General features: G+C 38.7%; 1 protein-coding gene across 1 annotated transcript in view; it reads right to left on the bottom strand.

Annotated features, from left to right (window-relative positions):
* KCNIP4 (potassium voltage-gated channel interacting protein 4) overlaps positions 1–265 on the bottom strand; it is a 314,408-nt gene extending 314,143 nt beyond the window's left edge. The window contains exon 1 of the mRNA XM_065633512.1: positions 47–265. Within this exon, the coding sequence (XP_065489584.1) occupies positions 47–134 (88 nt within the window). The 5' untranslated portion in view covers positions 135–265. The remainder of the gene's footprint in view (positions 1–46) is intronic.
* Between the last annotated feature and the right edge of the window lie 15,235 nt (positions 266–15,500).

Genomic DNA, 15,500 nt, shown 5'->3' with positions numbered 1-15,500 from the left:
TGTTATCATGCCACACAATTCAACTACAAAGAAAACAAGCCATTACCTGTGTGAAGAGAACCTGTGATTAGCCTGAGCAGGTACTGGGCAAATTTCAGTATTTCACGCTTACACCGCTTCCTACAGCCGCTCATCTTAAGCAACACGGAATCCCTCGGGGAAGAGCCTGAAGACTTTGCCAAGGAAGAGAACAGTTCCTGCCAGCAAACTTCTGGGGCAGTTGACAGGCTCACAACTCCCCGCGGCCAAGCGAACTGCCCCCGATCTCCCCCTCCGCTGTCGGCAGAACGAACCCCCGCGGCCGCTGCCACGACACGGCGCAGCCCCCGCCGCCCCCGCGGCGGCCGGACCCGCCGGCAGGCGCAGCCCGCGCGCAGCTCCGCGGGCGACTCCGCAGCCGCGCAGCCCGGCGGGCGGGGCCGCGCCGCCCCCCGCCCCGCGCAGGCACAGCCCGCCCCGCAGCGCCCGCCCCGCAGCGCCCGCGGGGGCTCCGGCCCCGTCCTCCCGCGAGCGGGCGGGGAGGCAGCGGGGGCACGGCCCGGCAGTCCTCCGTTGCCGTTTTGCTGATGGGAGGGAAACCCCACCCAGCATCGACCCCTGACGGGTGAGGAAGCAGCCCAGTGCCGGGAACGGCATCGCGCTGCTCAAGGTCAGGGCAGAGGGCTGCCTCGCCCGTGTCTCACCTGCAGGAATGAAATCCAGCGGTGAGCTGGAGGGGATCTCCCACCGCACTCACTTGGCGTGTCCCCGCAGGACCTGGAGCCTGCTGAAGGTCACGGAAACCCCAGGGCCCTGCACACCTGAACAGAAGGAATCAAGAGGCCCCTCTGTGCAGAGAGCTCCCCCTGCTCCCCAGCGCACTGACCTGGGACAGTGGGAAGCTGGCTGTGGTCCAGTTAGTTAACATTTTGCGGTTTGCATCTCTCCAAGAAAGTCTCTTTAGGAAGCTGCATGCATTCCCTTATAAATTCCTTCTTTTCCATCTTGCGTGAGAAGTGTTTCCTATTAATAAAACCGACCCGAAGTCTTTATCCATGGCCAAAGAACCCAAACAATGGTTTTATTTCCCTTGGAGTACTTCCCTGTGCTACGTAAACACAGAGAACAACTCTATTGCATTAGATGGTGATGCAATATGTAATGCTTAATATAGTTAAAAGAAGACAAAGATCCCATTAAAGAAAAGCTTAACCGAAGAAAATCACTGTTTGATCTAATTTTAATGACAGCATTGACCATAAAACATTTTGGTGAATGCCTTTAAAAAATTGTAATAAACACAAATGCACATCTTCAAGCTATCCTTTATATTATGCACTGAGCAGAGAGAAATACATTATAGACACAATACATCAAAACGTTGTCAAAGTTGCAGTTCAATGACATAGTTTCTCCATCCCCTATCTGCAACACAAGCATGCTGTCTTATGCTTCCAGTGAGGCTACAGTTAATGGAAAAACCAAAATGAAATAGCTCCTAGAAGCCCCCAGTTTAGCCTGGTAAAGGGTTTAGCCTGAGAAGGAATGGAGCAAATTTCAATATTTCACGTTTACACCATTTCCCACAGCCACTCATCTTAAGCAGTAACTATTTTCTGCGTCTTTTTAGCAAAACTTTGCCAAGAACAGTTTTACAAAAACCCACAACAGAATCCTCAAATTCTGAGGCACTGGAGATCACAGCGTGTGTTACAAGTTTCTGAACTCCCCGTCTCTGAAAAGTATATTCTTTAAATAGCTGGTAGACATAGAGATACTGAAAACAGAAGTGTGCCTCTCTTCTTTAGAAGGGGACAGAAGAGGCCAATGCAAATGACTCTCAGCGAGAGTCCTTGACCTTCTTAATCCTTTGATATTTTTAATTGCTTTATACCAATGTCACAAGCAGTGTTACTTCCAAATGACAAACTGAAATATTAGTTTTCTAAAGACTTAGATAGGCATGTATCACCAACACCATGTTTTGTTGTTGTTTTTTTCCCATCCCCTAAAACAAAGCTGCATACATTCTAACACCTTTTCCTAAACCTTCTACATTTCAACACAGCGATGACAGTAACCACTACCCAAGAAAGAGTTCATAAAAGGCTTCTGACCAGTTTCACTAAGAGGCTTTTAACAAAAAAATGCAGTATTCAGATAGAATTGGATGCAAATGTAGCTCCCAATATTTCTCTGCTGAGGAGAAAAGGCTGCCTAATCTATGGACTAAAGTTGCTTACCCCAAGTGAAAAAAGCAAATCAGGGAAAAGTGGACAGGAGAATTAGAACGAAAAACTGTAATAAAACCACCATGGTTTTGTTGATAAATCTATTATAGGGATACGATATGAAGTACAGTTGGAGAATATCGAAAGAGCGGAAAAGAGAGAGAGAGAGCGCGCGGAAAAACAGAGCGCGAGAGTGGAAAAGAGAGAGCGAAAGTTCCTGTTAACAGAGGGGTCTGGATCAACTTCTTTAAGTTCTGACCTTGGAATCAGGTACTTAGGATCAGGGTTTAAAAGCCACTATATTTAAGTACGATGGAGAAGGAATAAAACACACACGTGTGTGCTGGTTTGACTGAAAATGAGTTAATTTTCTTCATGCAGTTAGAAACCTTTCTTTTTCATAGGTAGCAGGGCCATTATTTGGGCTTAGTTTAAGAGACAACATTTTGGAACAGGGTTAATGTTTTTAATTGCTCCAGTCTGAGAGCCAAGGATGTTCTGAGCTCTGCCCACAGGTGTGAGGCATCAAAGGAGGGGGGCAGAGATGGGGCAGAGTTTGACTGACATCCAGACTGATCAATAAGAGTATTCCATCCCATTAGCGTCATGATCCTTATTTAAGGACAGTCGGGATCTTCCAGTTGCTCTCTCATGTTCTGTTTTCTTTGCTGTTTTTGTCAGAGCCAGGGGAGTTCTGTTCGGGATGTTTAGTTCAGCCTTTTTGCCATCCTGACATTTTGCAGAGGGCTCTGGGCCTTTCTGCCTTTTTCCTCTTTTCTCTCTCTGTTGGGACCAAGTGCTGTTTCCTGGGACTGGCTGCTCAGTGTGGGCAGAGATCATGAGGAATTGTATTGAGCATCTTTTATTTTATATTATTTTATGTTCTATTTCTATTTTATATATATATACACACTTACTAGTAGTGTATTAGTATTTGTTGTTTTATTAAACTATGTTTATCTCAATCCAAGTTTTTTTCATGCATTAGGAATAGTAAATGGAAGGAAAAAGTAAACATTATTTGTAAACTCCTGGATTTTCAAATTGTTTTACCCAGAGTAGTTGACAGGGTCACAGAACAATATAATGCACAAATTATTTTGTTTTGAAGTACTTGGAAGGCATGAAATTACTGGGGAGAAAACACATGCTTTTTTTTTTTTTTTTTTTAAAGACTGTCCACAACAGCAGTCCAGTTTAAATGGAAAATGGAAAAGTTTCCCTGAATGTACGACGTGTACTATATAGCTGTTAAGACAAATTAATTGATAATAATAAAAATACTTCCTTTGAGGATTTCTAAACAATGCTACAAGAAAAATCTTAAAAGTCTTTGTCATCAGAGCAAGAAAAAAGTGCGAAACCATCAGTTTATGAAATTCAATTCTATTCAATCCATAGATAAAATTCCACATGTATTTTTAGAACTTCAATTAGGATTTCAGCATCACTGGTCTATGCGCCAGGTACACATGTTGGCAACCATATTCATGCATTTTAAGTACACAGTATACACTGCTGTAGCTGTAGTCCTAGTTCCCATACTACAGAAGACAGAACTACACAAATTTTGTAGTTAAGAGCTGGTCAGTATTAGCAGGTATGTAATCAGTATTTCTATTCTTGTTACTGTGTAGGAATAGTATTTCATTATAAAACGAAGCAATCAAAACAGAAATCAATTCACAACAATATGAAAACAGATTTTAAAGTAATGCAAAAACCTGATTTTTAGATTGCATAGGTTTCTGGACAACCTAGTCTCATCTGCTTTCAAAAAAAATCTTTACCCCAAATACACAGCCTGTTTCAGAACAGAACATTGTGATGGCCTGGCATAAAATGATAAATAATGCTGAATTAGCTAGCATTATAGTTTCTTTTTGAGAAAGAGTCATTAAAGACAGATTATATTTAACAACAAAATAAAGCAAAACCATGTCTTAAAATACTAAAGAAGAAATTAAATTTGGCTATAATCATATTAAGTAACAATGGCAAAGACTCAATTTGCAAAAAGCACAGTATGAAGGTTTCAGGAGGGTGGGGGGGGGAAAAAGCCATCATGAATATTTGATGAGAAGAAGAAACCCTGTGACAGTTCACAACAGATATAAAAAAGCAACAGTGCAAGTTGAAGTGGCATATACAGAGCGCAAGTTGATCGGCTCCTTGGAGATGATTTGCCTTGTATACCTCTCATTTGCACGCGTTATTTGAACATTCTTTCAACTTCAAAGAGCAAAATCTGCTCCTGAACTAGTCTATGCTATTGACTAAGAGCAAATTGAAATCTTATAACAATAACAAAATTAACTCGATTGGGTGACTGTGGGAAGTCAACCGGGAGCACTGAAAAACCTGTGTACACAGTTTCCTCACTATTGTCTCCAGAGGCTTCCAAGGGCTTTTGTTCTTAATGCAAATGTAGAATTCCACTACCGAGCATTTTTATCAGACGCTTGCTAACCTCCTTATTTCAAAGAACAGAGATAATATTTACAGCCTAAGCACATGGCAAGAAATAACGGATGGATAGAAACAAATAGATGAGTGAACACAAGGTAACAGCAAGATGTTTACGATCAGTATAATAAACAGCTGCCACAAGTAGATGACCATCATCTGATCTCCTTTCAGTTGTTCCTTGTCTGTCATAAGAGTCCCCCTAAACCACAATCTCTAATGTATTTATTTTAATTGCTCTTCTCTGGACGTTTACTTCTCAAGTCTACAGTATTGTGCACCAAGGTGTCCAAAGTTGGACATCATTGTTCTAAAGTGGATGCAGCAGGATTAGAGTCATTCATCACTGAAGTCACTGGAAACAGCAGAACTAATTCCAAATTATTCACCATGCCTATGAAAATACCAGCCACCGCTTTCAACCACAGCCAGTGAATAGCAAAGAAAATTCTCCAGCACCTCATTTGCCCAAATTTAGTCTTGGCTGTTAACACAAACCAGAAACAGTTAAATGCTAGAATGTGAGCTGGTTATGCAGAGATGCAGATATACATTCCCTTTTTAACTGATTAGTAATAACATGCCGGTCAAGATAACTTTCTGTAAAATGGTTATTGCTCATTGCTGTTTGTCTTGAATGTTATAGCAACAACAAGGAACACAACACTTACTTCTGTTTTAGCCACTCCCTATTAAAATGGATGTTCACATGGGATCTGGACATTATCTTGTTCTGCGTTGTGTGGAAGTAGTAATTTCCACAGAGCCCAGGACAGATACTGAGGGGACTGCCAAGGTCCCTGGTTATGAAGACAGACTTTTTTTTTTTTTAAACCCTCCATAGCACAATTTAAAAATTCTTAGTAGCCCAACCATTACTCATCCAAACTGTGTACAATATTTCTTAATGTGGAACACAAAATAATAGGAAATCTTTATCCTGACCCATGCCACTGAAAACTAATAAAGTCTTCCTGCTTTTTTCTATAGTTTTAACTTCTCCTGAAAGCTTGCTAAGAATAATATCCTCAAAAATCAAACAGCTCTATTGCTCTGCTTAAAATAGGACTACAGAGAAATGACTGCTACCTCATGCTGTCTGCATAATATCAACAAATTATACATGTGCTCCATTCTAATAGCTAATACCTGCATAAAATAAATTACTTTCATCGCTGTTACAGTTCCAGACTCCATAGGTTCAATCTTGATTTTTGATTACATTTATGCAGCTTCATAAAACATGGTGGCTTATCCCACCAGAACATAAAACCTTTGACCTGTGTAACAAAAACACTTAAAATATTTGTCTCTATTATTTCTAACTTCCCTGTAACTAGCTGCTCTGTCAGAATGCCTTTTTTACCTACTCAGTGTCCTTGAAGCTTACCCCAAGGATTCATTTTCACACAACACTCTAATATGATACTGCAGACAGTCAACTAGGAGCTACAGCCACTTCAACCTCCCACACAGTCCTTGCTCACCTAATTAAATATTCATCACCCCAGAATGTTGCAGTGTCAAACTCCAGCAACTTCCAGCCTGACCTTCCACAGTCACCCTGAGGTTTGTGCTGGAGAATAAACAAGACTGGGGCTTACCTGCTGAAACATGACATAATGCAGTTTTCATGTTGCACATTAAGTCCTGTGCATGCACTGTAAAATTCTCACTGCAGAAGCTAGAGTACTGTCTTTTAATGTTCGATATAATTTGAATATCTGTATGCAAAGCTAACTATAAAACCTGCATGGGCAGTGTTATCAATAGTCTTTCTGCAGAATACTAAAATATTTTCTTCCTTATTATACAGAACCTGGTTTTGTATACGCAGTCAGATCTTCCAACTTAAACCAATGCTGAGTATTCTCAAATAAATCAAAAAGGATTGAGACATACTACTGTCAACAAGTAGGTGAGATTATTTTTTTTGTGGCTTTGGACTCCTATCTTAGTTTCACATACCTCGTTTATAAGAAATGTGGTTTTTGCCTCCAAGACAAAATAATTTAATTTCAAATCTCTCTCCTCTGTGGAAAGAATATCTGGAGTTACTATAACTCATTTTAGTTGTACTAGATTCTGTACATATGTACATCTGTATTTAAGGGGAGAGAAAGCTGAACTGAAAAAAATCAGAAGGAATCAACTTCCCTGCTGTAGAAACCATAGCCTTAATGGTCCATGGGTTCCATAGATGTAATAGATTTAATGTAAGTACAGCATATCCATATCATGTCCATAAGAGTATTGAAAAGCTTGTATTTTGACCCCAACAGCTACATTAACCTGCTAAAGAAGAAAAACATATCAGAAATTGGGTCCACATATCTTTTATTTATGCATACTAAGTACACAGTGTTCTTCAGACAAAGGAATAGTCATTGTGCTAAATCAGCTATGAGAATTCTATAAGCATAATAAATGCACACATACAGCTTTGTCCAGTAACTAAAAGTATTCATGAAAGGTATTCTTTCACTGCATATATATGTAGCAACACATGTATGTAAATAAATTTATGTAAAATATACATATGGTTTAACAAATTTTGATTTCACAGCTTTGATTCAGTCATCTTTTTACTGCCTGAATTTCCCATAAGTGGTCAAAACTTACATTTCATCTTCTCAGTGAAGAGCTTCCCTACAGTTTTCAGAGATTTTGTTTCCCCTGGCATTTTTTCCTACTCCAAAATAATTATGGACGCTGTAGAGGTTGCAGATGCAGCTTGATGGCCTAATTAAACTAAAAATTAGGATTTAAAGGTGCAAATCTTAAATTTTTCACATTCTTAATCTGGTATGAATTGCAATGCACTTGGGTGAATATGCTGCAGCTACAACCTCAGGGAGGAGAAAGACAGAAGACAGATGCTATGGCCCAAACAGTTCTTCAAAGCCTACATCCTGGTTGAAGTAATTTTGAAACAGTCATCCTTCTTCTACAATTTGATTCTGATAATTATTTCACATTAAGTACCAGTGTTGACAGCAAGTTAAATTACTGCAATACTAGGCCTGTGATGTCTGTCTTTCCCCTCCTGCCAGGGTCCTGTAGATACCGAGAAGAAAAACAGTCTGTCAGCACTCCTGTGGGAACCTTCAGTAAAGCCATTTGGGGAACACGAGCAGTTAATTGCCTACTCCAGATTTTCCAGAACTGTTGTGATTGTAATACTGGCCACAGATCTCCCTCTCACATAATACAGGTGATTAGTTCTCCCAAAGTATGCAAAATTTAACTCTGACAAGTAGGAAAATAATTTTAAATATACTTAGAATTCATCTGATCATATCTATGGTCTGATAAACATGAGTTAAACCTTGCTCATGGGTAATAAAGGTTTATATACTCTCAAAACTCTACTACTCTAAAGTGAATAACAATTTTTCTACTCTGCACGCTTATTTTCATTACAGGCAAATTAAAAATACATTCCAAAAATTATTTTATCATCATCTCCGGTCAATTGGAAATTTACCTAGGTTTCACGCTACAATAAAGCCTAAAGAAGCTACCCACTCTGCACTAGGAAACAGTGATCAAGGATATAAATCAGGAGTAGCACACCCATGTAGCATTGCTGGCCCTGTAAAGGAAACATCTGAGTCCGCATTACAGCCCTGAAGTCACATACTACATAGAGCTGGGAGGTTTTTATGGCCTTATACAATATTTGTGCAGTATCATCTTTTGCCTACCTACCTTCTACCACACATGCTTTTGCGATCATATATACCACCACTTCTCCAAGAAGTATGGCCACAACTACTTGGGGATTCAGTCAAGCCTCCCTGATATGTCCTTCTAATACTACCTCAAATCAGTCCCCAAAGACCACAGATGGAAGGAGACAGAATCAAAGTAAATCTTGGAGATTAAAAGCAGGGGAATGGAGCAACCAGGAAACTCAATCTCACATGTAATCCATGGGCATTCATGAAAGACAGAATTTTTGGTTCTCAGGTGGGAACACTCAATGGCAGGACAAGTACATGGGACCATGTGCTTGAGACCTCAGGAAACTGCATATGTTGAGTACAAAATCACCGCAGTCTCTTAGTGACAACAAAGTCTAAAAGATCTGATCAAATAAAGGCCTTAAGCATAAATCCAAATCATTTTGCAACTCTATAGCCTGAGGAAGTGAAGCAGTTTTTATTACAAACTCAGCTATTATAAAATTACAAGTCAGTGATAATGATAATAACCTGCATATGGTCTAGGTAAGCAAAGAAAAATTTAATTAGCCAGCTGTAAATAAATTTCCCATTCTGAAGGCTAGAAACAGGAAGTTAACTGCAAGGCTCCCTTCTCTATAAGTCAGTACAAAGAGCAATAATTTTTTATGTGATACACACACACATACATGTATTATATAATCAGCACTGATACTCAAGAACATAAAGATACTGAGGAATACCACTACTACTCTCATTGTGGGTTGAAGAAATACTACTAGGAGAAAACAAATCCTAAATACTAGAAGAATGATGGTAAATTATTGAAGTCTTATACAATATGGGGTGAATACAAATATTACTTCTATTTAAGCCCCAAAGAAATTTCTTATCTCATACCAGCTGCTATGTGTGCCTGTATATAGAACTTCAGTCACCAAGTAGAAATCATGTTTTACATTATATAAATTATGACTTCAAACTTTTATCCATCAGAATACGGCAGCTACCTCTACTGCAGAAACTGTTAAAAAAGGGAGAGATAAGCTCTCCAGTAAAAAAAAAAAAAAAAAAAAGAAAAGAAAATAATAAAAAAAATTCTATTAGAGTTATCTTATGTCCAAGGAATCAGATTGGTGAAAGAAAAAAAAAAGAGAAACCCTCTACAATTTCCAATGCACAAGTATCTTGTCAGTCATAAGCATCTTAATTGCAAAGATGCCCTTACCAGTTGTGGTCAATAAAGGATTTATGGCATGTAACACAGTTTTCATTCTTGTCTCTTGATTAAACTAGGTAATTCCACTCTCCTTAACTTCAAGTCACTTTTGATACAGTAATCACATTTTATCTTACACTATGTTGTATTATCATTAGCCAGACTTTCTTATATGAAGTCTTCAGAGATAATTCAGGTTGGTTACATTTTAATAGGTTACTTCTTTTGTTTTCCACTCAATGAAAGAGGAAAAAATAGAAGATGGATATAAATGGGTAATAGACATTTTAACCAGTTTCTTTTCTCCGAAGGTAAAACATTTATCTGAAAACACCCATAGCATTTCCTGACCTTTTTAATATTAGTATTTCTAAATAATATATTGCTTTGGCTTCTCCAGGAACATTCCATCTTTTAAAACACAAACCAAGTGGGAAAAACACACCGAAACCCACAAGAGTGGTTTGTGTGGATCTCTGCCTTGAAAATTATTTATAAAAGTAGAATAGTACCAATAGGAGGACACTCTTATTTCAGAACATCCTACAGTCTCAGGGAAGATTATGATACTACCCAGGGAAAGATGATACCCAAGCAGAATTGCTCCTGCAGGTTTCTAGTCATGAATCTGTTGCACTATGAGATCTCATATCAACATGAACAATTAATATTATTGCAACTAGAAAAACATTTTTTTGGTAATTGTTTATACTATTCATATTTTAAATAAACTAAAAATAAACTCTTGGGTCTGTAAACATATAGAACAAGCATAGGTATATGGCATGTCGCCTCTCTTGTCTGTAGCGAGATTTCATGTTGTCCTGGTTTTGTTAAAAACAAGACCAGTTTCTCTTTTAGTGAATTTTCCTTTCAGCTAAGTTCTTCTAAGTAACTGCACTTTTCTGAAGTTGGCTACATATTTTTGTAAACAGACATAGCAATGGTATGCAAGGTTGCTGATAAGAATGCACATCCCGTAAGTGAGAGGGGCATATTTGCAAGGAGAGGCGAACAGGTGACTAAAACTGACCAACTAAGTATTCCATCCCATCCATGTCATACAGCATATAAAAATGGGAGAGCACAAGGGTCTCATTCTCTTCAACTATGGCCGGCATCTAAAGAGGACCCTGCCTGCCATGCCTGCGATCTGAGGCCTAGTGGCAGACCCTGAATCCAGTTCCAGTTTGCTGGAGATCCAGCCCAGGACTTCTGGGTGCCTGCCCTGCAGCTGCAGGAAATTAATTGGAAATCCAAGATTGGTTTTGTATATTTTGTATTATTTTCTCTATTTTATTAGTAGCATTAGTAAAACATTTTTAACTTTTTTCCCAACTTGCAAGTCCTCTCTCTCCTTGCCTCCCTATTGCCTTTCCTTAGTGGGGAGAGGGGGGGGCTGGGGGGGAGGGGGCTAACAGCATCTTCCAGGGTTTATTGTCACTCTGCATTAAAAGTTTACACACGCATAACACGTTCTCTCACACCTGAAGGTTTGCAGTTGCTTTCCTTCCAGTGGCTTTTTACAGAAAGGTGTCCTTATGGCCTAACCGCTTCCATCATCTAGGGGCAGTGTCAACACAACTTCCCAGAACTGCACCCACTCTGAACTTGGAGTTCGCACTGGTCACGTACTTGTCTACAGACAAAGACTGCAAGAAGTAAACCAATTTTTATTTGAATTCATGCAAGACATTCCTATGTATGAAGTAGTTAAGGTAGCTGAATGGGGGAAACACACAGTTTCTACATCACTCCTTAGTTCTTCAACATAAATCGTTGGGCTGAGCCTTTCCCTCTGCCTCATCCTGAGCCTCCTGTCCTGGTTTCTCTTCCAGAACATGGACTTCTAGAAACATTTCCATTTCTTGCACCACAGAGCTTGTTTACTTCTGGTGTCATGTCCGGTCTTCATTTACTTGCCCAAAGAGAAGTTAAAAAAGAAAGCACCTTTATCCGGTCATTTACTAGATAATCTATTACATAGTTATTACCATCTGATATTTAAACTAAAAAAATCTGTTTTTCCAAGAGCAATTGCTTTACCTTTTCCAGTGTACTTTCTTTAAAAAGGTGATCAAATTTTAATGATCCTCTTTTGTCAGATTAAACCAAGTATAAAAACATCTCCTGTCACTTCCCTTGGGTTTGAAGGGTACCAGCAATCTTACCCATTTTAAATGGCACAAAGCTTTTGGTGGTGAAAATTCAGATCTTTTACTTTTAAAAGAGATTATAAAAGTTGTAACAAAAATGCTACAGAATACAGAAGTACAAGCAATCAAATAATTAAGGCTAAGACATTCTTTAAACAAAAAAGTTAAGGTCCCTTCGGAAAGCAACACTGAACCCTCAGTGTTTTCCTACAGATTTTATTTTGTTCTACACGTGAAAACCTTGCTCTGAGGCTGGTAAAAACCGAACAAACAAAAAAAACCACACACCACCAAAACCACACCAAAACCACACCAAAACCACACCAAAACCACACCAAAACCACACCTTGAAATAATTTGCTTAGCAATATATGAATATACATATGCTGCCTCAGCTATCAGAAAGTGCACATCAGGTTAATGCTTTAAAAATTCAATAAAACAACGGCTGATGTCCTTCGCATAAAAAGACCACCTTTTGCTGAATCTCAGAGACAAAAGTTGCCAAAGTTGGCCTATAAAATTTTTGCTTTCCAAAATTTCCCTGGCTCACACTCCTTGGCAAGACAAATTTTTATTGTAACTCTTGCAATTTTAAAGGCCCATCAAGTCTGTAAAACTAAAATTCTTCTTTTTTTCCTTTATGCATGGAGTAGCTGGATTTTCCTTCCATTCTGAGGTTTAAACAGCTTCCCATCTTTTAAAATTACAATAACCTTAAAAAGATGCAATACAAGTACTGCTTTTACTGGTTCTTTGATAATTGTCTTCCTCTGTCACATTGAAGGAAGATATAATAAATTAACCTTCTACTTTTTTTTTTTGATAACTTGGTGAGCAAGTTTATGAGAAGCAAAAGGTAAGCATAAAAAATAGTTTTACTGTATCTGTAGAGCTGCATATAAAAGGCAGTTATGGAATAAAAAAAACTTGACAAGTTTTGGGGGGTTTGCGATTTGTGTGATAGGTTTCTAAAATTGAGGACAAAGTGGCAGAGCTTCAGGATTACACTGAGAACAGAAGTGCCAACCAGAAAAGCATGGCTGGAAAAAATACTTGGTAGAGCTTCAGAAATATCTGCTTTCTCTAGCAAAGGTTCTCATTGCCATCACGATGCAATTCCACTGCTGGTTACATATTATTAGTCTTTATTGTGTTATTTGCCATTAAAAAGAGCATCAGCTCAACCTGAAGCCCAGTTTGTTTGCTATTTGTCTTGACTCACAACCACAAACCACTGTTTGTGTGGCCACCGGCTCCAAAGCACAGAACTGAAATGCTTGTCAACTTCTCAGGCAGAAGCTTGCATGTAAACAAAAAAAAAAAACAACCAAAAAACCCCACCATAAACCAAAACACCCACCCAACAACAATAACAAGAAACCACACACCAAAAATCACCTTCTGCTCATGCTGTACCTAGAGAGAAGGACCCAATCTTTAAGCATATTACACCAAGAGCATAGTTATTATTGAGCTTACTTCCACCAAAGCCCCAACAATTATTAGACCATCAGCACCATAATGATTTGTAAATACAAGCGGAGATCAAAGCATTGAGTTGTGGAGATAAAAAATCCTGGCATTTGAGTCCAGAAAAGTGGAATTAGAAACACAGAACTGGAAAGGACTTTCTGGGATCTCTACTCTTGATTGTGCTAAAGACTTGGAGAAGACCATTCTCTTCTGCACTTCTCCCCATTCGGGTTTTGATTGAAAGCCTGTGACCAGAAGTGAAAGCACCAAGATCTGCAGCAGAGTACTTTATCCATGATATGGACCTGCATCTTGCTGTACGAGACAATTGCATCAGCTCTTCTCCCTCCTCCAACACTTTTCTTTTTAAGGGGGTTTCTATGAAAAAAAAATGCACGTTAAGAGCATGAAGGGCTCTATAAGAGAGGAGGTAGTGTTTCCCATTACATGACAGTATGGTTGCAAACTGCTGGAGCAGAGTATTGTAATTGACAATATATCATGAGCAACTCCAGAATTACTTCCCAAGTGTGTTATGCAAGAGATTATGCCAGCTTCAAAGAACAGAATTGAAGTTCAGGGTAAACATCACTTATTGAAATTCCATAAAATAGATGTGCAAAAATTACTGAAATTTTTAAATTTTACCTTTCCAAATGCCAAAGCAAGGAAAACAACAACAACAAACAAAAAAAGCCCCCACACAATAAAACACCTCTGAAGTTATTAAAAGACTGTGACCGATACAGAAAAGAAATTCCAAGTCTTGAGAGACAGCCATGGAGACACAGAAATGCTCACTTCCCCTAGACTAGTTGTAGCATTTAAAAATTGGGTGCAAAGGAGAGTAAGAAGTCCATCAAACAAGACGAGACTGAGGATTGCTTTGAAAGGAATGGCTTCATCTTATATCTTATTGTGCTATATCTTATTCAGTCTACCCTATGGAGAAGGAAAGACACTTATGCTGTTCAAAGCATTCCTACTTTAGTTTCATTTTTCTAAATGGCAATAAATGCAATTTTATTTAAGCATACAGTAGTGTAGCAAATCTTGCATGTATTTCCAAAATTGAGGAGAACCTGAAAACTAAGCAAGAATGCTAATGTGTAAACCTTATGAAATTACATTCCAATCTGTGATAAACATGAGGGAGGAAACCAAGGAGTAGGCAGAAGATGACAAGTGAAGACATATTGGACACAGGCTCCTGTGCCAAGTCTCTGAACACAATGTTACAAGAAACAGCTGATGTAAAGAGAAGACAAGAGAGAAATATTTATGCAACAATCAGTTTAAAACTGCAGGTCCAAGACTTTTTTTTCCCCTGAGTATTTCAAGTTAGAATTCCATTTCAGATTTCTTTTAAATGAATCTGTCATGGTGATCATCCTATTCCCTCAGGATCCTATTCCTATGGAGAACAACGGATGCCTTCAATATTTAGCCTTGTTGTTTTGTATTTGTGTCTCTCATAGTGCAAACATTCCCATATTTTAGGGGACATATACAAAGCCAGAAAATGAAATTATATCTCAGGAGACATTCTGAGTATTGAACTATACAGATAGTTCCAAATTAAAGTGAAACATTTAAGAGCTGAAGGGAAAATTCCCATTTGGTAAAGCCTCGGTGGCTTGCTATGTATCCTTGATTTTACTGGTTCCCAGAGCTGCTATGGGATGTGAAAATCCTTTATACTGATAACCTATCAAAGTATTCTTCTTTTGGTCACCATAAGTAAAAATCAGTATCAACAGGTTCTTGAGAAACATTTGACAAAATACCACATTCTGCTATGAAAAGCCCTTCTACAATTTCCGTATGTTCTTAGTCACACATTTAATTGTTACTCATCATTCCACTTAAGTTTGATATCACAAAATAAACTTACAGTAAGAGGCATATGGCAGTTGAATTCACCTCATCTACTCACCCAGATTTCCACTTATCACCAATTTAATCTAGTATTCCAGCACTTCTTCAGCAGTGCAGACTTTCCTCAGCTTCTCTGACCTCTCCCCAGGATATTGAAACTCACTGATTTTCATTTCTTACCATCTAACCATTTCACTGTCTCTTCCCCAGGCAATTTTCAAAGCCTTTCCAGAACATTTTATTCACAGCTAACAAGAATCCTGATGCAGTCTATTACTCTTTGATACATGCGCAGGATTTTTTTGGTAGTGATTGAAAATATGTTGGTAATTTGATAATCTGCTTTGACTAATTTGTATAAAACACTAAAGAATACACACAGTTTGTGGAGTAGCTAGAACAATGTCCT

This window comes from Caloenas nicobarica, chromosome 4 (genome assembly GCF_036013445.1).
Source record: "Caloenas nicobarica isolate bCalNic1 chromosome 4, bCalNic1.hap1, whole genome shotgun sequence".
In the NCBI taxonomy this organism is placed as follows: Eukaryota; Metazoa; Chordata; class Aves; order Columbiformes; family Columbidae; genus Caloenas; species Caloenas nicobarica.
The sequence above is the reverse complement of the archived record's forward strand: the minus strand, read 5'-3'. Positions and strand labels throughout refer to the sequence as shown.